Raw genomic sequence first — 23,018 nt, forward strand, 5'->3', positions numbered from 1 at the left:
TTATAGAGAATCTCATTTTGTGGTATAAATTGATTTTTAAAATATGTGTTCTTTTAACGCTGTGCTTTTTAAAAAGTCAGGTTAATTGTTATAATTTACATACAGTGAAATTCACCCTTTTTTAGTGTATAGTTCTATGAATTTTGACACATACAATCATGTAACCACCACCACAATCAAAATATAGAACATTTTTGTCACCCTGAGGAAGTTCCCTTGGGCCCTTTTGTAATCAATGCCTTCTTCCACCTCCTTCCCCTGGCAACCACAGATCTGTTTTTTTGTCCCTGTAGTTATAAATTATCCAGAGTGTCATATAAATAGAATCATACAGTATGTAGCATTTTAAATTTAATTTTTTTCATTTAGCATAAGGCATTTGAGATTCATCCATGTTGTGTGTCAGTAATCTGCTCCATTGCCTGGATGTATCAGTTTCTTTATCCATTCACCAACTGAAGGACATTTGGTTTGTTTCCTGATTGGTTTTGTTTCCTGATTAACTGATTTTGGCAGTTAATAAAGCCTCTATAAATATTCAGATATGCACATATGTATTTCTGTTGGGTAAATATCAAGAGTTGGATTTCTGGTTCCTGTGATAAATGTATGTTTAACATAATAACAAACTGCTCAGCTGTTTTTCAAACAATCTGTACCATCTTACATTTCTGTCAGTAATTCATGAGTTCCAGTTTCTCTACATTCTCACCAGCACTTGGTTGTCAGTTTTTTAGTTTTATCTATTAGAATTTGTGTGTAGCAGCGTGTCACTGTGGTTGTAATTTGCATTTCTCCAATGACTAATAATATTGAGCTTCTTTTCATGCACTTATTTGCCATTACAAATTGAAGTATCTCATCAACTCTTTTAACCATTTTAAATTCAGTTGTTTTTCTGGAGTTTTCAGAGGTTTTAAAACATATTCTTATAATCTTAAAAATATTTTTACTGTTTGTATATATACAAGTCTTTTGTCAGATATGTGTTTTATAGATCTCTTCTTCCATTTTATGACTTTTTTCATTTTCTTTCAAAGAGCAGAAATTTTAAATTTTAATGAAGACTAATAATTTTAAAAATTTTGTGGATCATACTTTTTGAATTTTTGCCTAACCCAGGATCACCACAATTTTCATTTTTGTTGTCCTCTAGAAGTCTTATAGTTTTAGGTTTTATAGTAAGTCTGTGATCCATTTCAAGTTAATTTTTATGTATCATGCAAGGTATTGTTCAGGGTTCATTTCATTTTTTTTTCAGGGTCTCACTCTGTCGCCCAGGCTGCAGGGCGGTGACACAATCACAGCTCACTGCAGCCTCCACCTCCCCAGGCTCAGGTGATCCTCCCACCCACCTCAGCCTCCTGAGTAGCTGGGACTGCAGATGCATGCCACCACACTCAGCTAATTTTTTTATTTTTTGTAGAGACGGAGTTTTGTTATGTTGCCTGGCCAGTCTCGAACTCCTGGGCTCAAGCAATCTGCCCAGATATCTCAGCCTCCCAAATTGCTGGGATTACAGGCGTGAGCCACCATGCCCAGCCTAGTACCTTTTTAAATTTCTCCATTGGTGGGCTTTCAGGTTGTTTCAACTTTTTGTGTATTAATGATTCTGTGAGCATTCGTATACAATTTTTTTGTGTAAACATATGTTTTCAGTTGTCCGAGGTATAACCTAGGAGTGGAACTACTGGGTCATATGATTACTCCATGTTTATCATTTTGAGAAACTGCCAAACTCTTTTCCAAAGTGGCTACACCATTTTACAATCCCACCAGCAATGTTTGAGAGTTCCAGTGTCTCCACATCCTTACTAACACTTGTTATTGTTCACATTTTTAAAATACCCATCCTAGTGGGTGTGAAATATCTCACTGTGGTTTTTTAATTGAGGTGAAATTCACATAATATAAAATTAGCCATTTTAAAGTGAACAATTCAGTGGTATTCAGTACATTTGCAGTGTGGTGCCACCACTGCCTCTGTCTAGATTCAAAATATTTTCATCACCCCAAAAGGAAACCCTGTACTAGTTAAGCAGTCACTCCCCATTCCCTCCTTCTCCCAGCCCCTGACAACAACTAGTCGACATTCTGTCTCTATGGATTTACCTATTCTGGATATTTTATATAAATATAATCATATAATATTTGATCTTTTGTGTGTGGCTTCTTTTACTTAGCATGATGCTTTTGGGGTTCTTCAACATTGTAGTATGTATCAGTACTTCATTTTATGGCTGAGTAATGGTGATTGTATGTATGTATGTGCACGCGCGCACACACACACACACACACACACACACCAAATTTGTTTATCTGTCCATCTGTCAAAGAACATTTGCACTGTTTTTACCTTTTAGCTATTGTGCTAGTGCTGCTATGAACCTGTATATACATATATTTCAGTACCTCTTTTCAATTCTTTGTGATATATATATCTAACAGTGGAATTTCTGGGTCACATGGTAATTTTATGCTTAACTCTGAGGAATCACCAGTTTTCCACAGCACTAAACCATTTTACATTCTCACCAGCGATGTACAAAAGTTCCAGTTTCTCCACATCCTCACAAACACTTATTTTGTGTTTGATTATAGCCATCCTAATGGGTGTGAAGTGGTACCTCATTGTGGTTTTGATTTGCATTTCCATAGTAACTAATGATGTTAAGCAGCTTCTTGTGTGTTTACTGGCCATTTATATATCTTCTTTGGAGAAATGTCTATTCAGATCCTTTGTCTATTTTTAAAAGGGATTATCTTTTAATTATCAACTTGTATGAGTTTTTTTACATATTTTAGATACTACAACCTTATCAGATATGATTTGCAGGTATTTTCTCCCATTCTGTGGGTTGTATTTTTACATTGATAATGTCCTTTGATGCATAAAAGTTTTAAAAATTTTAAGTTTGGTTTATCTGTGTTTCCTTGGATTGTTTGTGTTTGAGTATTATAGTTGAGAAACTCTTGCCTAACTCAAGATCATATAGATTTATACCTATTTTATATTTTAAAATTTTTTATAGTTTTATGTATTAATTTAGGTCTTTGATCCACTTTGAGTTTATTTTATATGTGCTATGAGGTAAGGGTTTGACTTCATTATTTTGGCTACAGATATACAATTGTCCCAGTACTGTTCGTTGAAAAGATCATTCATTCTTTCTATGGAATAGTTTTCACTCCCCTGTCAAAAATCAATTAATCATAGATATGTAAGTTTATTTCTAGACTCTTAATTATCTTGCATTGATCTATATGTCTGTCGTTATGCTAATACCACACAGTCTTGATTACTATTGTTTTGTAGGAAGTTTTGACGTCTAAATGTGAATCTTCCAACTTTTTTTTTGTTGTTATTTTTTAAAGATTGTTTTAGCCGTTCTGGGTCATTGCATTTCTATATGAATTTTAGGACCAGACTCCCCATTTCTGTAAAAAAGAACAGCTGGAATTTTGGTAAGGTTTACATTGAATCTGTAGATCAATTTGAAGAGTATTACAATCTCAATAATACAATTTGTTGTATATTTTCTGTATAAAGTATGTCCTCACTTAATGTCATCAGTAGGTTCTTAGGTTTCAACTTCAAGTGAAACGACATACAGCAGGTCCTTGAATAACATCATTTCATTCAGTGTTGTGTTATGATGTTGATAAGAAAAAAATGGATTTTGTTATACATTATCATTTCACTTAAAGTTGCAGTCTCCAAGAACCTATCAATGACAGTGAGGACTACTGTATAAGATAGTGTCATCACTATAACTATCTCTATAAACTATATCTCTATAAATTATCTCTATTTGTAATAGAGATAGTTATTTTTTGTAGAGATGGAGTTTTGTTCTGTTGCCTGGCTGGTCTCGAACTCCTGGGCTCTCTATTTGCTATGTCTATTTGTAATAGAGATAGTTTCACTTCTTCCTTTCCAATTTGGCTGCCTTTTATTTCATTTTCGTATATAATTGCCTGATAGAATCTCCAGTGCAGTATTGAATAGAATCGGTGAGAGCAGACATCTCTGTCTTGTTTCTGATCTTCGGGGGAAAGCTTTTAGTTTGTCACCATTAAGTATGATGTCAACTGTGGGGTTTTTTCAATGCTGTTCATCAGGATTAGAAAATTCCCCTCTATTCTCAGTTTGTTGGGAATTTTTGTCATGAAAATATGTTGAATTTTGTTAAATGCTTTTGCTATGTCTATTGAGATGATCTTGTGGGTTTTGTTCTTTGTTCTATTACTATGGTGTATTACAGTGATTGACTTGAAATGGAAAACTAAGCTTGCATTCCTTGGATAAATTTTATTTGGTCATGTTGTCCTTTTTATATGTTGTTGCATTAGGCTTGCTAGTATTTTGTTAAGATTTTTTGCATCTATATTCATAAGGGATACTGTTCTGTAGTTTTATTTTCTTGTAATCTTTTTGGTTTTGGTATCAAGATAATATTGGTCTCTTAAAACCATTTGGTAAGTATTCCCTCCATTTCTATTGTTGGGAAGAGTTTGTGAGGGATTGGGGTTAATTCTTCTTTAAATATTTTGTAGCGTTTACCAGTGAAGCCATCTGGTTCTGGGCTTTCTTGTATGTAGAAGGTTTTGTTTCTTTGTTTGGTTTATTATTTTTATTCTTATAGGTCTATGCAGATTTTCTACCTTTATTTGAGTCAGTTTCAGTAGTTTGGTTCTTTCTAGGAATTTGTCCATTTCATCCAGGCTATCTAATTTGTTAGCATACTATTTTCAGAGTAGCCCCTTGTCTTTCTTTCTGTAAGGTCAGTAGCAGAGTTCTCTCTTTGACTCCTAATTTTAATAGTTTGTGTCTCCTGTATTTTGTTCTTGGTTAGTCCAGCTAAAGGTTTGTCAATTTTGTTGATCTTTCTAGAGAACCAACTTGTGGAAGTTTTTATAGATTTTTCTCTATCTTATTTCTGCGTTAATCTTGTTACCTTCTTTATGTTTGCTTGGGGTTTAATTTGCTTTTCTTTGTCTAGTTTCTAAAAAAAAGCTTAGGTTATTGATTGAGAAATATTTCATTTTTTAAATGTAAGTGCCTGTAGGAGTCACTCTGAACCTATTCTGGTTCAGGGAAGTGCCCATAAAAAAATAAAAAATAAGTTTCTGCAGCTATAAATTTCCCTCTCTGCACTGCTTTAGCTGCATATGAGATGTTTTGTTATTTTGTGTTTTCATTTTTGTTTATCTCAAACTGTTCTTTAATTTCCCTTGAGATTTCTTTTTTGACCCATTGGTTGTTTAGAAGTGACATGTTTAGTTTATTCACATATGTGAATTCCCCAAATATTATTTTATTGATTTCTAATTTTATTCCATTGTGGTTGGAGAACATACTTTGCATGATATCAGTCCTTTCAGATTTATTGAGAGTTGTTTTGTGGTATAACAGGGATATACCCTGAAGAATGTTCCATGTGCATTTGAGAAAAATGTGTATTTTGCTATTATTGGGAGGATTGTTCTATAGGTGTCCGTTAGGTCTACTTGGTTTATAGTGTTGTTCATGTCTTCTGTTTCCGCATTAATCTTCTGTCCAGTTGTTCTGTTGATTAATGAAAATGGGGTATTGAAGTCTCCAACTATTACTGTTAAATTATTTATTCGTTCCTTCAATACTGTCATTTTTTGCTTCATATACTTGTGGCCTCTGTTAGGTGCATATATATTTATAAATGATACATCTTCTTGATGAGTAAACACTTTTTCAGTGTATAATGCCCTTTATCTCACCAGTTTTTTCTTAATGTCTATTTTGTCTAATATTAGTACAGTCATTCTAGCTCTTTTTAGATTACTGTTTAATTTATGTGGTATATATTTTTCATCCTTTTGCTTTCAACCCCATTTGGGTATTTGGATCTAAAGTGTATATTTTATAAACAGCATATAGTTGTTTTTTTAAAAACTAATTTTGCCTATCTCTGCGCTTTGTAATTGCAGTGGTTTAATCCATTTGTATTTAATATAATTACTGTTAAGGTAGGATTTATATCTGCCATTTTGCTTTTTTTGTTTCGTTTTTTGCTTTTTGTTCCTCTATTTCTCAATTAGTGCCATCTTTTATGTTAAATATATATTTCTAGTTCACCATTTTAACTCCCTTATCATTTATTTTATTCTGTATTTTGGTTTATAGGTAACAAAAAGAATTACAAACAAAAATATATACTACCTTTTATATACACCTATGTTGCTACCTTTACTGTTACCTTTTATTTCTTATGTGGATTCCAGATATTGTCTAGTGCCCTTTTATTTTAGCCTAAAGAACTTCCTTTAGTATTTCTTACAGCGTATGCTTTCTAGCTTCACAATCCAAACCCCACCAAAAATGGGGACCTGGAGAAATTACTCCACGTTTTAGGTGAAGTCTGAAGAACCACATTCTCAAGAGTGTGTTTAAACTAGAAGAAAAGCTCTTGTATGAATTATTTCCATTTTTATTTATCTGGGAATGTCTTAATTTCTCTGTTGTTTTTGAGGATAGGTTTGCTGAATTTAGAATTCATGGTTGAATGTTTTTCTTTTTCTTTTCTTTTCTTTTTTTTCTGAGACACTGTCTCTCTCTGTCACCCAGGCTGGAGTGCAGCAGTGCCATCTCGGCTCACTGCAAGCTCCACCTCCCGGGTTCATGCCATTCTCCTGCCTCAGCCTCCCAAGTAGCTGGGACTACAGGCGCCTACCACCACGCCTGGCTAATTTTTTTTGTATTTTTAGTAGAGACGAGGTTTCACCGTGTTAGCCAGGGATGGTCTTGATCTCCTGACCTCGTGATCTGCCCGCCTCAGCCACCCAAAGTGCTGGGATTATAGGTGTGAGCCACCGCACCCAGCCGGTTGAATGTTTTTCTTTCAGCATTTTGAATATGTCATCCCACTGCCTTCTGGCCTCAACTTTCTGATGAGAAATCAGCTGTTAATCTTGCTGAGATTATCTTGTACATCAGGAGCCACTCCTCTCTTGATACTTTCAAGATTTTGTGTCTCTTGCTTTCAACAGTTTACTTATGTTTGTTTTGGGGCATGTCTTTTACACTCATTCCCACAGTTGGCAACTGTCCTTTAGCTTGCATTTCTGATATCACATGATCAACAAACTGCTGCTGGAATGCTTACACCTGTTACTGCAAATTCAAAACCCAGGAAAGACTTCTCCTGGGAATTTACTTTATGTCAGGCTTGGGCTGCCTGGTACATGGCTGCACCCACAGCTGGGCAAGTTCAACAACACAGTAGCCTTTCCACAGACTACGATTATTGTAGCTTTATAGTAAATCGTGAAATTAGGTAGAGTCCTCCAACGGTGTTATTTTCCTAAAGTGTTTTAGCTATTTTAGTTCGTTTGCTTTTTCATGTATGTTTTAGAATGACCTTAATGATGTTTTGTGGGGATTTCAACTGAAATTAGAGTTAACATCTCAGCAATATTGAATCTTCTAATACAGTTAGGTTGTCACTTAATGATGGAGATACATTCTCAGAAATGCATCTCTGGGCAGTTTTGTTGTCGTGCAATAGAGAGTACTTACACAAACCTCAGTGGTCACACCTAGGTTTTTTTTTTTAACTTTTAAGTTCAGTGTACATGTGCAGGTTTGTTACATAGGTAAATGTGTGTTACGGGGATTTGTTATGCAGATTATTTCATCACCCAGATATTATTATTTTTCCTGATTCTCTCCCTCCACCCACCCTCCACCCTCTGACACACCCAGTACTTGTTGTTCTCCTCTGTGTATCCATATATTCTCATCATTTAGCTCCCACTTATAAGAGAACATGCAACATTTGGTTTTCTGTTCCAGTGTTAGTTTGCTAAGGATAATGGCCCCCAGCTCCATCCATGATCACGAGGACGTGATCTCATTCTTTTTTATGGCTGCATAGTATTCCATGGTGTATATGTACCACATTTGCTTTATCCAGTCTATCATTGATGAGCATTTAGGTTGATTCCATGTATTTGCTGTTGTGAATAGTGCTCCAGTGAACATACACACATGCATGTATCTTTATAATAGAATGATGTATATTCCTTTGGGTATATACCCAGTAATGAGATTGCTGGGTCAAATGGTATTTCTGTCTTCAGGAATTTGAGGAATCGCCACACTGTCTTCCACAATGGTTGAACTAATTTACACTCCCACCAACAGTGTGCAAGTGTTCCTTTTTCTCCACAACCTCACCAGCATCTGTTATTTTTTGATTTTTTGACTTTTTAATAGTAGTCATTCTGACTGGTGTGAGATGGTATCTCATTGTGGTTTTGATTTACATTTCTCTGATGTTCAGTGATGTTGAGCTCTCTTCATATGATTCTTGGCCACATTTATGTCTTCTTTTAAGAAGTATCTGTTTATGCTTTTTGCCCACTGTTTAATGAGGTTGTCTTTTTCTTGTAAATTTAAGTTCCTTATAGATGCTGGATATGAGACCTTTGTCAGATGTATAGTCTTTCATTCTGTAGACTGTCTGTTTACTCTGGTGATAGTTTCTTTTGCTATGCAGAAGCTCTTTAGTTTAATTAGATCCCATTTGTCAATTTTTGCTTTCGTTGTGATTGCTTTTGACGTCTTTGTCATGAAATCTTTGCTCGTGCCTATGTTCTGAATAGTATTACCTAGGTTGTCTTCCAGGGTTTTTATAGTTCTGGGTTTTATATTTAAGTCCTTAAGCTATTTTGAGTTAATTTTTGTATATGGCATAGGGAAGGGGTCCAGTTTCCATCTTCTGCATATAGCTAGCCAGTTATCCCAGCCCCATTTATTTAACAGGGAATCCTTTCCCCATTGCTTGTTTTTCTCAGGTTTGTCGAAGGTCAGATAGCTGAAGGTGTGTGGTCTTATTTCTGGGTTCTCTATTCTGTTCCATTGGTCTATGTGTCTGTTCTTGTACCAGTACCATGCATGCTGTTTTGGTTACTGTAGCCCTGTAGTATAATTTGAAGTTGAGTAGCATGGTACCTCCAGCTTTGTTCTTTTTGCTTAGGATTTTCTTAGCTGTTCAGGCTCTTTTGGTTCCATATAAATTTTAAAATAGTATTTTCGAGTTCTGTGAAGAATGTCAATGGTAGGTTAATGGGAATAGCATTGAATCTGTAAGTTGCTTTGGGCAGTATGGCCATTTTAATGACATGATTCTTCTTATCCATGAGCATGGAATGTTTTTCCATTTGTTAATGTCATCTCTCATTTCTTTGAGCAGTGTTTTGTAGTTCTTGTAGAGACCTTTCACCTACCTAGTTAGCTGTATTCCTAGGTATTTTATTCTTTTTGTGGCAACTGTGAATGGCAGTTCATTCATGATTTGGCTGTCAGCTTTACTGTTGTTGGTGTATGGGGATGCTAACGATCTTTGCACATTGATTTTGTATCCTGAGACTGCTGAAGTTGCTTATCAGCTTAAGAAGCTTTGGGGCTGAGGCAATAGGGTTTTTGAGATATAGGATCGCATAAATGTCTTCCTTTGAGAAGTGTCTGTTCATGTCCTTCGCCCACTTTTTGATGGGGTTGTTTGTTTTTTTCTTGTAAATTTGTTTGAGTTCACTATAGATTCTGGATATTGGCCCTTTGTCAGATGAGTAGGTTGCGAAAATTTTCTCCCATTTTGTAGGTTACCTGTTCACTCTGATGGTAGTTTCTTTTGATGTGCAGAAGCTCTTTAGTTTAATTAGATCCCATTTGTCAATTTTGGCTTTTGTTGCCATTGCTTTTGGTGTTTTAGGCATGAAGTCCTTGCCCATGCCTATGTCCTGAATGGTAATGCCTAGGTTTTCTTCTAGGGTTTTTATGGTTTTAGGTCTAACATTTAAGTCTTTAATCCATCTTGAATTAATTTTTGTATAAGGTATAAGGAAGGGATCCAGTTTCAGCTTTCTACATATGGCTAGCCAGTTTTCCCAGCACCATTTATTAAATAGGGAATCCTTTCCCCATTGCTTGTTTTTCTCAGGTTTGTCAAAGATCAGATAGTTGTAGATATGCGGCGTTATTTCTGAGGGCTCTGTTCTGTTCCATTGATCTATATCTGTGTTTTGGTACCAGTACCATGCTGTTTTGGTTACTGTAGCCTTGTAGTATAGTTAGAAGTCAGGTAGTGTGATGCCTCCAGCTTTGTTCTTTTGGCTTAGGATTGACTTGGTGATGTGGGCTCTTTTTTGGTTCCATATGAACTTTAAAGTAGTTTTTTCCAATTCTGTGAAGAAAGTCATTGGTAGCTTGATGGGGATGGCCTTGAATCTATAAATTACCTTGGGCAGTATGGCCATATGGCATTATGGAAGAACAAATGTTCTTCCATTTGTTTGTGTCCTCTTTTATTTTGTTGAGCAGTGGTTTGTAGTTCTCCTTGAAGAGGTCCTTCACATCCCTTGTAAGTTGGATTCCTAGGTATTTTATTCTCTTTGAAGCAGTTGTGAATGGGAGTTCAGTCATGATTTGGCTCTCTGTTTGTCTGTTATTGGTGTATAAGAATGCTTGTGATTTTTGTACATTGATTTTGTATCCTGAGACTTTGCTGAAGTTGCTTATCAGCTTAAGGAGATTTTGGGCTGAGACCATGGGGTTTTCTAGATATACAATCATGTCATCTGCAAACAGGGACAATTTGACTTCCTCTTTTCCTAATTGAATATCCTTTATTTCCTTCTCCTGCCTAATTGCCCTGGCCAGAACTTCCAACACTATGTTGAATAGGAATGGTGAGAGAGGGCATCCCTGTCTTGTGCCAGTTTTCAAAGGGAATGCTTCCAGTTTTTGCCCATTCAGTATGATATTGGCTGTGGGTTTGTCATAGATAGCTCTTATTATTTTGAGATACGTCCCATCAATACCTAATTTATTGAGAGTTTTTAGCATGAAGGGTTGTTGAATTTTGTCAAAGGCCTTTTCTGCCTCTATTGAAATAATCATGTGGTTTTTGTCTTTGGTTCTGTTTATACTATGCAGCCATAAAAAATGATGAGTTCATGTCCTTTGTAGGGACATGGATGAAATTGGAAATCATCATTCTCAGTAAACTATCGCAAGAACAAAAAACCAAACACCGCATATTCTCACTCATAGGTGGGAATTGAACAATGAGAACACATGGACACAGGAAGGGGAACATCACACTCTGGGGACTGTTGTGGGGAGGGGGGAGGGAGGAGGGGGGAGGGATAGCTTTAGGAGATATACCTAATGCTACATGACGAGTTAATGGGTGCAGCACACCAGCATGGCACATGTATACATATGTAACTAACCTGCACATTGTGCACATGTACCCTAAAACTTAAAGTATAATAATAATAAAATAAAAAACCTACCTAAAACGTTTTAATTGCACATATACCTGAAGTTAATATGTAAATTCATATATGTAATTTAAAATAGGTAAATTCATATAAATACATATACATATAAATTCATTTGCCAGTTTTTCATGGAAAGCTAAGACCTGTGCTTTGGTTCTAGATAAGCTGATAAGAGTTCTGTATGATCTCTCTGGAATAAATCATATCCATAGTGAATATTAAAAAAAAAAAAAGAGATATAGGATCATGTCATCTGCAAACAGGGATAGTTTGACTTCCTCTTTTTCTATTTGAATGCCCTTTATTTCTTTCTCTTTCCTGATTGCCTTGGCCAGAACTTCCAATATTGTGTTGCATAGGAGTAGTGAGAGAGGGCATGCTTGTCTTGTGCCAGTTTTCAAGAGAAATGGCTCTACCTTTTGTCAATTCAGTATGATATTGGCTGTGGGTTTGTCATAGATGGCTCTTATTATTTTGTGGTATGTTCCTTCAATACCTAGTTTATTGAGAGTTTTTAACGTGAAGGGATGTTGAATTTTATTGAAGGCCTTTTCTGCATCTATTGAGATAATCATGTGGTTTTTCTCTTTAGTTCTGTTTATGTGATGAATCACATTTATTGATTTGCATATGTTGAACTACCTTGCATCCCAGGGATGTAGCCTACTTGATCATGGCAGATAAGCTTTTCGATATACTGCTGGATTCAGTTTGCCAGTATTTCATTGAGGATTTTTGCATCAATGTTCATCAAGGATATTGGCCTGAAGTTTTCTTTTTTTGTCATTGTATCTCTGCCAGGTTTTGGTATCAGGATGCTGCTGGCCTCATAGAATAAGTTACAGAGTAGTCACTCCTTTTCAGTTTTTTGGAATCATTTCAGTAGAAATGGTACCAGCTCTTCTTTGTACCTGTGATAGAATTCAGCTGTGAATCTGTCTGATGCTGGCTTTTTCTGGTTGCTAGGCTATTTGTTACTGCCTCAATTTCTGAACTCGTTATTAGTCTGTTCAGGGATTCAATTTCTTCTTCCTGGTTAAGTCTTGGGAGGGTGTATATATCTAGGAATCTATCTGTTTCTTCTGTATTTTCTAGTTTATGTACATAGAGGTGTTTTTAATATTCTCTGATGGTTGTTTGTATTTCTGTGGGGTCAGTGGTAATATCTCCGTTATCATTTCTGATTGTGTTTATTTGAAACTACTCTCTTTTCTTATTTATTAGTCTAGCTAGAAGTCTATCTATTTTATTTTTTTAAAAAACAGCTCCTGGGCTGGGCACGGTGGCTCATGCCTGTAATACCAGCACTTTGGGAGGCCGAGGCAGGTGGATCACGAGATCAGGAGTTTGAGATCAGCCTGGCCAAAATGGTGAAACCTCGTCTCTACTAAAAATACAAAAATTAGCCAGGCGTGGTGGCACGGGCCTGTAGTCCCAGCTACTCGGGAGACTGAGGAAGAAGAATTGCTTGAACCTGGGAGTCGGAGGTTGTAGTGAGCTGAGATTGCGCCACTGCACTCCAGCCTGGGCAACAGAGCAAGACTCCATCTCAAAAACAAAACAAAAACAGCTCCTGGATTTGTTGATCTCTTGAATGGTTTTTGTGTCTCTGTCTCCTTCAGTTCACCTCTGATTTTGATTATTTCTTGTCTTCTGCTAGCTTTGAGATTTGTTTGCTCTTTGTTCTCTAGTTCCTTTAGTTGTGAAGTTAGGTTGTAAACTTGAGATCTAATTTTTTGATGTGGGAATTAGTGCTATACATTTTCCTCTTCATAGTGCCTTAGCGGTGTCCCAGAGATTCAGGTATGTTATCTCTTTTTTCTCATTAGTTTCAAATAACCTATTGAATTTTGCCTTAATTTCATTACTTACCCAGGAGTCATTCAGGAGCAGGTTGTTCAATTTCCATGTAGGTGTGTGGTTTTGAATGGATTTCTTAGTCTTGAATTCTAATTTGATTGTGTTGTGGTCCGAGAGACTGTTATAATTTCCGTTCTTTCACATTTGCTGAGGAGTGTTTTGCTTCCAATTATGTGATCAATTTTAGAGTAAGTGCCAAGTGGCAATGAGAAGAATGTATATTTGTTGTTTTAGGGTGGGGAGGTCTGTAAATACCTGTCACTTCCATTTGATCTAGTGCCGAGTTCAGATCCTGAATATCTTTGTTCATTTTGTGTCTCCATGATCTAATATTGTCAGTGGAATGCTAAAATCTCCCACTGTTATTGTGTGGGAGTCTATCTCTTTGAAGGTCTCTAAGAACTTGCTTTGTGAATCTGGGTGCTCCTGTGTTGGATGCATATATATTTAAGATATAATTCTTGTTGAATTGAACTCTCTACCATTATGTAATGCCCTTCTTTGTCTTTTTTTGTGTTTATTGGTTTAAAGTCTGTTTTTTCAGAAACTAGGATTGCAACCCCTGCTTTTTTCTGTTTTCCATTTGCTTGGTAGATTCTCCTCCATTATTTTGAGCCCCTGACATGTCTAGGTTATATAGTGTAGCTTGTTGCTCCAACCATTGTTGTGTATGTGGTCCGTCATTGACTGAAACATTGTTATGCAACACATGTCGGTAAATGAACATGATTATCTCTCTGTTTTATTTTGGTTTTTTATTTCACTCAGTATTTCATAATTTTCAGCACATCATATCTTAGACATATTTTGTTAGATTTGTACTTAAAGAATTTCATAGTATTAGTACTGTTTTAAATGGCATTTTAATGAAACGTGAATTTCCAATTGTACATTGTTAATATATAGAAATACGATAGATTTGCCCTTATATCCTTCAGCCTTGACACACTCACTTACTCTAGCATCTTTTTTGGAGGTTCTTCGGGATTTCCTTTTTAGACAATCATATGTCTCGAGTAGAGACAGTTTTATTTCTCCTTTTCCAATCTTAATGCCTTTTATTATGTTTTCTTGCCTTACTGCACCAGCTATGGCCTCCTATATGATGTGGAATAGGAGCGGTGAAAGTGGATACCTTTGCCTTTTCCCAGTTTTAGGGGAAAGTTTTTCACTATTAATATTGATATTAGCTGTAGGATTTTTATGGATACATTTTTTAATCAACTAGAGGTGGTTCCCTTTCATTTCTAGTTTGCTGAGTTTTTATAATGAATTGATGTTGAATTTTATGAAATTCTTTTACTGCGAGTATTAAGATGGTTATATGGGTTTTCTTCTATAGTCTATTGAAGCGGTGTATTATACTGATTTATTTTGAATGTTCAACAAGCTTTGCATTACTGAGATAAGCTTCACTTAGTCCTAATTTGTTATCTTTTTATATATTGCTGGGTTCATTTTGCTAATATTTTGTGGAAGATTTTTTTTTTTTTTTTTTTTGAGATGGAGTTTCGCTCTTGTTACCCGGGCTGGAGTGCAATGGCATGATCTCAGCTCACCGCAACCTCTGCCTCCCTGGTTCAAGCAGTTCTCCTGCCTCAGCCTCCCAAGTAGCTGGGATTACAGGCATGTGCCACCACGCCTGGCTAATTTTGCATTTTTAGTAGCGATGAGGTTTCTCCATGTTGGTCAGGCTGGTCTTGAACTCTTGACCTCAGGTGATCCACCTGCCTCAGCCTCCCAAAGAGCTGGGATTACAGGCGTGAGCCACCGCTCCTGGCTGGAAGATTTTTGCATCTATATTCATAAGCTTGAATTGATTTTAAGTAAATACCAGAAGGACTTTAACTTATAGTAAAGGGGAACTATATAATTTATGATATCCCTTTTGCTGAGGGCAACTAGAAAAACTCAGAAAATGGAAAGGAGAGAAAAAGGGTTCTTTTTAGAAAAAATGTTAGACCCACAAACCACACAGAGAAAAGGATTCTTAAAAACATTATAGAGTGGCTGGACTCTGTGGCTTATGTCTGTAATCCCAGCACTTTGTGGGGCTGAGGCGGGCAGATCACAAGGTCAGGAGTTCGAGACCAGCCTGACCAACATGATGAAACCCCGTTTCTACTAAAAATACAAAAATTAGCTGGGCATGGTGGTGCGTGCCTGTAATCCTAGCTACTCAGGAGGCTGAGGCAGGAGAATCGCTTGAACCCGGGAGGCAGAGCTTGCAGTGAGCCAAGATCACACAACTGCACTCCAGCCTGGGTGACAGAGCGAGACTCTGTCTCAAAAAAGTAAAAAATAAAAAATCATAGAGCTATCAGACTGACTGGTCATATTTCCACATTTAGAGGCAAGGAAACATATACAGTTGTAATTGTCATTTTAAAAATAAGATAATACTTTTTGGATCTGGCGTAAATAGTTTCTTTTTTACTTTTGTTTCTTTAAAGGTAGACATAAATACATTAACTCATAACCTGCAGACTCTTGAAGAAGAGAATAAGCACCTGGCAGATCAAATGGCTTCCCTAGAACTTCAGCAAGTCACTTCTGATTACCATGGGGTGGGTATAAAAAGATCAGTCTAAATAGCAATTAATGACTAATGAGTTCAGAAATAACAACAACCAGAGGTCAGGAGATGGGTTTTCTTTGTGTTTTCATAATTATTAAAAATCTAAGCAGAGATTCTTACAGTATTCAAACAATAGTGATTTGAGAAACCAAGAATTTAAGGGATATATTAAACATTTGCCTTCACAAACAATCTGTGTTACTGAAAAATACAAATATATCTGATGTTTTAAAATAGTTCCTCTTCCATAAATTATGAGCAAGAAACTTGTATTTTTTTTCTCATCAGACAGTTTCCTCCATTAGGCAATCAGTAATAAGTCTGATTTCTGAAAGCTATTTGACAAGGTCAGTGCATTACAAATAAGTGGTACAGTTCTTAAAATACCTTCTCCAGGCGGGGCGCGGTGGCTCACACCTGTAATCCCAGCACTTTGGGAGGCCGAGGCAGGTGGATCACGAGGAAAGGAGATTGAGACCATCCTGGCTAACACGGTGAAACCCTATCACTACTAAAAATAGAAAAAATTAGCCGGGCATGGTGGCGGATGCCTGTAGTTCCAGCTACTCGGGAGGCGGAGCTTGCAGTGAGCCAAGATCAGGCCACTGCACTCCAACCTGGGCGACAGAGCGAGATTCCATCTCAAAAAAAAAAAAAAAAAAAAATATCTTCTCCAAGTAAAGGGGATTTAAAGATATGGTCATTCTGTTAAGTAGCTAATAATTTTCTTGTGTGCTTTCGAATACATGAAAAAGTATTACTTACTTGCTTTTAAGCATGCAAATAATCTTTGAAAATTCCTAGAAGACCCTGATGTGAGTCTGTTTTAACCTGAGCTAAAGTCTTTCAAACTGTTATAAGCTGCTCATTACTTCAACTATGAAAAATTATACAGACTAAGTCTAAATCTTCTTATATGGTCATGGTTTTCAAGCCAGATTTCCTACTTTTCAGTTTTGGCTGTGACCTCGGGTATGATCCTTAACTTCTCTGAGCCTCAGTTTCTTAATCTGTCAAAATGAGGATAATAATGCTATAACTGTGTGGATGTTTGAGCTTAAGTAAATTAATACACACAGAACGTGTAGCAGATAGCTAACATTTATTGAATTCTTAGTATCTGAACTGTCTCAGAGAAAAAATAAAAGCCTGTAAGTGCCTATTGGAATGACAAGATCCATTAGCTGTAATCCCTGGTATTATTTCAGACCAACCTTCTCTCTCTGCAGAATTAAAGATTCAGCCATGTCCTTTGCTGGTTGGCCAGCCTCAGCTGGGTTCCTTTGGGAGACCACATTCTCAGTCTGACTGATTCTTTCCTGAATCCATTGCCAGTGAGCAGGCCTAGCCTTACCCTATTAATGACTTTGACAGATCTTGCCAGTGATTTGGTCAGTGTTGATTTTTGCCTGCCTACCATGTCTTGATTACAGGTTCCCAGTGATGACTCATAGATAACGCAATTCTAGCTTGCAGTTCTGTCTCCACCCAGAAGCGTCTCTGACCATGCCTGCCTGGAAATGCTTCGGTTGGCTATATGAGTTTGAGGAATGAACTAGGGATTTCAGGATTTGTTTTTAAATCTTAGCAATATCATTAAATCTATTGTCATTCAATGCTGGCAGTGTATTTTTGTTCTTTGAGAGTAAAAACTTGAAATTCTTTATAAAGAGTACCATCTGGTCTAACCCCTCATTGATTTTTGGAGATACACATGACTGTGTGTTGTGTGTGTAACATCACAAATTTGAATTCAGATAGACCTGGTTTCAACCTCCATTTACTGTGTGACCTGGGCAGGTTCTTAACCTCTCATGGCCTGCAATGCCAAGAGGATCTCTTCTAGTGTAGGTATCCCACAGTATACTCCGTATCAGAATACGGAGCACATCCGTATCAGAATAATTACTACATTGATTAGAGATTGGCCTGTTTATGCATCTGCATTCACTCTCTTCTAATGCGAGAACAGTAGTTACTCATCTTTATATTCCCTTGCCTAGCATAATGCCTAATACATAATAGGTGCTTTAAAAACATTGATTGACTAGAATACAAAGAAGGTCATGTCTGTTTTGCCAGGCAGTAAGGATTAATATCATATTGCAATAATATTCTCTGCTATTTCTTTCATATTTCCTAATTTCAGGGTTTTTTTTTTTTGTTTGTTTTTGCCATTTTAGCCTGTAGTGATAGTGCAATTTAATTCCATTACCACTGGCAGTCACGCAGGGAACCACAGTGAGAAAAGATCCAAATGTAGGAAGGTTACCATGCCTGAGTTCAGTTTGAATGATTTTCCTCCCCACTTCTCTTTTGGGGTTTAAACATATATTTTAAAATTGTAGCACCAGACAGGAATATAATTCCCTGTACAACTGGGACTTTAATGACTTGAAATTTAAAAATGAACTAAAATGTATTATTTCTTAAAACCAGGATGACATTGTCAGTGTACACTCATGCAGATGTCTAAGTTGGTTTGATTTGCTGGGGCTCATGTCATACTGTTGTTAAATATTTTGAATAAAAAATTCAAAATAATCAAAAACTTTAAAAAATGCTTACAATCTGCTTATAAAGTAGCTTTACCAAGATGCCAGTATCCTTCTGGTTTTGTGTATTCTTCTAACAGCTTCTGCTAACTTGTACAGCTCACCTAGATTTAAAAAATGATTTTAGAAACAATTTTGTGGCTTACTGTTGATCTTTGGCAACCTATCTTTCATATCTTAAGATAATTCTTCCTATTTTTACTTCCTGCTTTTCTAAAGAGTGGTATCTTTGTGTTTCTGAGTTAAAATGGGTATTCTAATGTTTGGTATCTTTCTCTGTATGATGTTTCTCAAGTGATTCCCCAGTTTCTGTTTTGCTCTGTATACTAATAATGTTTATAGTATATTACCAAGAGTATTTAAGCAAAAGTTAATTTCAGTTCACTCTTCTGTAACTCAAAACCTGAGATATTCACTCATTTAAGTGGTTTCTAATTTCTTGTCTCCTGTTGATGAAAGTACAGGGCCTATTTAAATCTGTAAACAGTAATTTAAGTAACTGCCTTAACATCCACTTTCCCTTAGCAACTTGGAACAATTATTTTTTGTGTGTGTCATAATATTTAAATAAGTGACCCTTTGTCAAATATTATCACATTTTGATTTTGCTCAATTTTCGTTTGTACATTAGCATTCTCTTTGGTGGCAAAATGGGAAAATTATTGTTTTAAAAGTATATTTAAAAGATTAATGGAATTTCTTTATGCCTTTGCCTGAAAGAGGGAATTGTATTGATAGGGGAAAAGCTCCATTATTTTTTAAATTTCTGGTCACCTTTTATAGAAGACTCAGATAATTTAAGTTATTCTTTAAAAAAAACTTTCCCCATTTCAAGAAGATAGTTATATTTGAGTGTTTAGTATTTGTTAGAGCTAGCATATTTTAGGTTAACTTTAGTTCTTGGTTTTTTATATGTTCTTACCTATGCTTTACAGCACACTGAGACATCTTAATTTGTAGAAGTTTGAATCGAATTTTAAATAAGCTTTTTTTTAAAATTATACTTTAAGTTTTAGGGTACATGTGCACAACGTGCAGGTTTGTTATATATGTATACGTGTGCCACGTTGGTGTGCTGCACCCATTAACTCATCGTTTAACACTAGGTATATCTCCTAATGCTATCCCTCCCCCCTCTCCCCACCCGGCAACAGGCCCCAGTGTGTGATGTTCCCCTTCCTGTGTCCATGTGTTCTCATTGTTCAATTCTTGTAGCTTTGCTTTTGTGGTATTATTGACCATCCTTACAATTTATTTGCTGCTGAAGACTTGGTCAACATAATCCTAAACTGTAATGTTACATTCATGGAATGATTTTGTATCATAGTTCCCAAAACAGATAATATTTTGGCAAAGAGCACTGTGTTTTCCACAAAAATTAATCAATGATGAACTAATTTTGTGATAATATATTTATCATCATGAGTTTCCTATTTATTGATAGCAGTCTACATTTTGCTCAGGTTATTTTGAAACCAATACTCTACTGGTCTAAATGCTTTTTAAAACATATTTTCCTTTGCCTTAATGGGAGCAACACAGTGATTTTAAAAACTTTTAAAAACTGAATTATGAATATGTATAATAATGTATGAAATAAATATTAATTCTGACAGGACAAATACTTGGTCTAATAGTTAATAATCCACCAAAGCCTAATATTGGGTATAAGTTTTTATATTAAAGGTGTATGATTTTACGGTAGGTGGTATACAAGGGCTTTTCCATAGATTTTTATCAAGTGTTGAACGTCAAAAATGAAAATTCTTCTAGCCAAGGCAACTGCTAAGGAGAAAACAATGCTCCAGACTACTGTGCCTTTTTTTGTTTTGTAATGGGGGTCTTGCTCTGTCTTCCAGGCTGGAGTGCAATGGCACCATCACGGCTCACTGTAGCCTCGACCAGCTGGTTTCAAGCAATTCTCCTGCCTCAACCTCTCAAGTAACTAGGACTACAGGCATGCACCACTATGCCCAGCTAATTTTTTAATTTTTTGTAGAGACAGGGTTTTGCTATGTTGACCAGACTGGTCTTGAATTTCTGGCCTCAAGTGATTCTCCCACCTCAGCCACCTAAAGTGCTGGGATTACAAGTGTGAGCCACTGTGCCCAGCTTAGTGTGCCTTCTCATAGAAAATATTTTGAACAGAGGAAAATATGAGTTACAGATTATAGTAATCTAGTTTGGAATGTGTTTTTGCTTTTATTTAGAAGCAGGTGTGGTAGGTTCACACACTTAAAGGATATTACAAAGTGGTGACTAAAGAATAGCTGTAATCATGTTGGAGATAGTGAGGAATATCTCTTATGTAAATTAATACATGGGTTTTATCTTATCAGCTTACCTAAAATTGAACATAAAACAAAAGTCTAAAATTCTTTGGCTTAAAATGCCTAAAAGGCACTCTGTTCTGTTATTCACAGAATAAGCAAATATAAACCAGAAATAGTGAATAATGTCAATATGAGATACTTACCAACATTAATAAGACTTTGAACTTAAGATTTACTGCAAATGATCCATAGTGCAGCTAGTTAGCTTATGAGTGATTAAGAGTTTGTGTCTTTAGTCACATTTGCTTTGTGTGCATTATCTCCACATTTGGTTTATGAAGATGATTTTGACATATGGCAATATTTCCTGTTATTAAGATATAACACTGGCATTGATTGTGGAGGGTGAAAAGTCCACGTTCAATCACTTAATGGTGCCCCTCATATAAAGAAAGTACCAATATGGCCCAAAATTTAAATTTTGTACTTATTTTTTTCTGATGTAGTCTGAGAACAACAGGATATGAAAAAATAACTGTCATTATTAAAGGCTGTTTGAATAATGAAAATATGTAATTTTGTGAAATATGAAAGCTTTGGTAATGTTTGCCCCAGATAATACTGTGTTGAGTATTTGATCAAACAATGAGTTTGAGTCTCCAATAAACATTTATTTTGTTTTTGAGATTTTTCTAAACTGCTTTTTACCATGGTAAGTGAGGTGCCTTCTGCTGTCAGTGGTCCTGGTCACTTGCAGCTGCTATTTCCGTAAAGAACTGTGTAATGCTCCACAGACTACCTGCAGTCACTGATACAACCACACCACATCCATGCTGGATCACAACTACAAAGGAATAACTGACATAACAAAAAAAGTTAATATACAAAACCGACAAACTCTGGTACTCTTAAAGCTTCATGCTTTTATTAGCAGTCTCTGTACATGTTGCATATTAGCCCTGTGATCAACTATGTAGGAAAAGACTAAAAGCAGCAGTAGCAAATAAAGAGGAATCTTGATCTTATGATGATAGAAATGGTAAGGATGTAAATACTTGTTTAAAAATGAAAATGGTTATTCCTTTCTATGCCTAGAGGTTCTGATGCCTTTGTTTGCCTTATCAGCTTGCCCAACAGAAGGTGGAAAAAGTCTTGGGAAAAATTACTGAAAGTAAAAATAGACTGGCCTATGAAAACGGAAAACTCCAGGTATGAGATTTATTTTCTGATTTTTCTTGTTTGAATTTTAAAAATACCAATTATCAAATTAAATATTGCTAGATTTTGAGAATACGTAGCTCTGTCATTTACTAAGTCTATAGTCTCTGAACATCCTTAAGTTTGTGGCCTCATTAATAGCCAGGTGACTTCTATTTACATACTGTAGTTGCTGAAACCTAAAATTGTGAAGCCAAAACCCATTCTGTGACTATTTGAAACTTTATTATAATCATCTTATGCATGGTCATTCACTGAGAATGTAGAAAGCCTATACCTCTTTTTGCTGAATTTTTATAACACATTTCTAAAAAGAAATAAATCTGGAAACAGACTCAGAGGCAATTGAGTGAATGTGATGATACTGTTCTTTTGCTGCCTGTGGGTTTTGTCCCTATGGTACCCCAGAGCAGGAAGCCTGCAACTGATATAGGTAAGCCTGACTTAAACTAACTCCAATGGAAACACTGAAATCCAAATCAGTGGTGCTAAGTCTTAGCTACACATTAGAATCACTAGGCAGTTTTTAAAATTCCTCATGCTGGGAAGTGTATGGTATCTGCCATTTACTTTGAAATGCAGCATAGAAAAAATAGGTTGATGGATGGATAGAGGAAATGATAAATGGGTAGATATGTGATAAGCAAATAAAAGAATATTAATGGTAGAATTTGGATGGGATGGTTGGTGTATGCATGTTCACAGTAAAATTCTTTCCATTTTTCTATATATTTAAAACATTTTATAAAATGTTGGGGGAGACTGTGCGTGGTGGTTCATACCTGATCCCAACACTTTGGGTGGCTGAGGCAGGAGAATGGCTTGAGGCCAGGAGTTTGAGACTAGCCTGGGCAATATAGCAAGACCCTGACTCTACAAAAATTAAATAAATAAAAATTAGGCAAGCGTGATGGCAAGCGCCTGTAATCCTAGCTACTTGGGAGGCTCAGGTGGGAGCCCCAAGTGGGAGGATCACTTGAGCCCAGGAGTTGGAGGCTATGGTGAGTTATGATCATGCCATTGCATTCCTGCCTGGGTGATAGAGTGAGACCCTGTCTCTAGAAAAAAATGAAGGGGGAAAATTCCCATGACTAGAAAGGCATCCCAGAGCAATTAAATCAAAATCTCAGGGGATAGTTCCTCGACTGAAGTGCTGTGTGTGTGTGTGTGTGTGTGTGTGTGTGTGTGTGTGTGTGTGTGTGTGATGAG

General features: G+C 36.2%; 1 protein-coding gene and 1 non-coding gene across 5 annotated transcripts in view; one reads left to right on the forward strand and one right to left on the reverse strand.

The window, feature by feature from the left end:
* CCDC150 (coiled-coil domain containing 150) overlaps positions 1–23,018 on the forward strand; it is a 93,189-nt gene that overhangs the window by 39,705 nt on the left and 30,466 nt on the right. For 2 of the 4 annotated variants that reach the window (XM_055108916.2, XM_055108917.2), the window contains one exon: positions 21,717–21,800. In XM_055108916.2, the coding sequence (XP_054964891.1) occupies positions 21,717–21,800 (84 nt within the window). Of the gene's footprint in view, positions 1–15,638; positions 15,753–21,716; positions 21,801–23,018 lie in introns of all 4 variants that reach the window. The other 2 variants (XM_055108915.1, XM_055108914.1) reach the window with 2 other exon arrangements.
* LOC112439174 (small Cajal body-specific RNA 16) lies at positions 7,094–7,278 on the reverse strand. Its single transcript, XR_003027473.3, has one exon. It is a non-coding gene; the product is annotated as a small Cajal body-specific RNA 16 (non-coding RNA).

This window comes from Pan paniscus, chromosome 13 (assembly GCF_029289425.2).
Source record: "Pan paniscus chromosome 13, NHGRI_mPanPan1-v2.0_pri, whole genome shotgun sequence".
NCBI classification, from domain to species: Eukaryota; Metazoa; Chordata; class Mammalia; order Primates; family Hominidae; genus Pan; species Pan paniscus.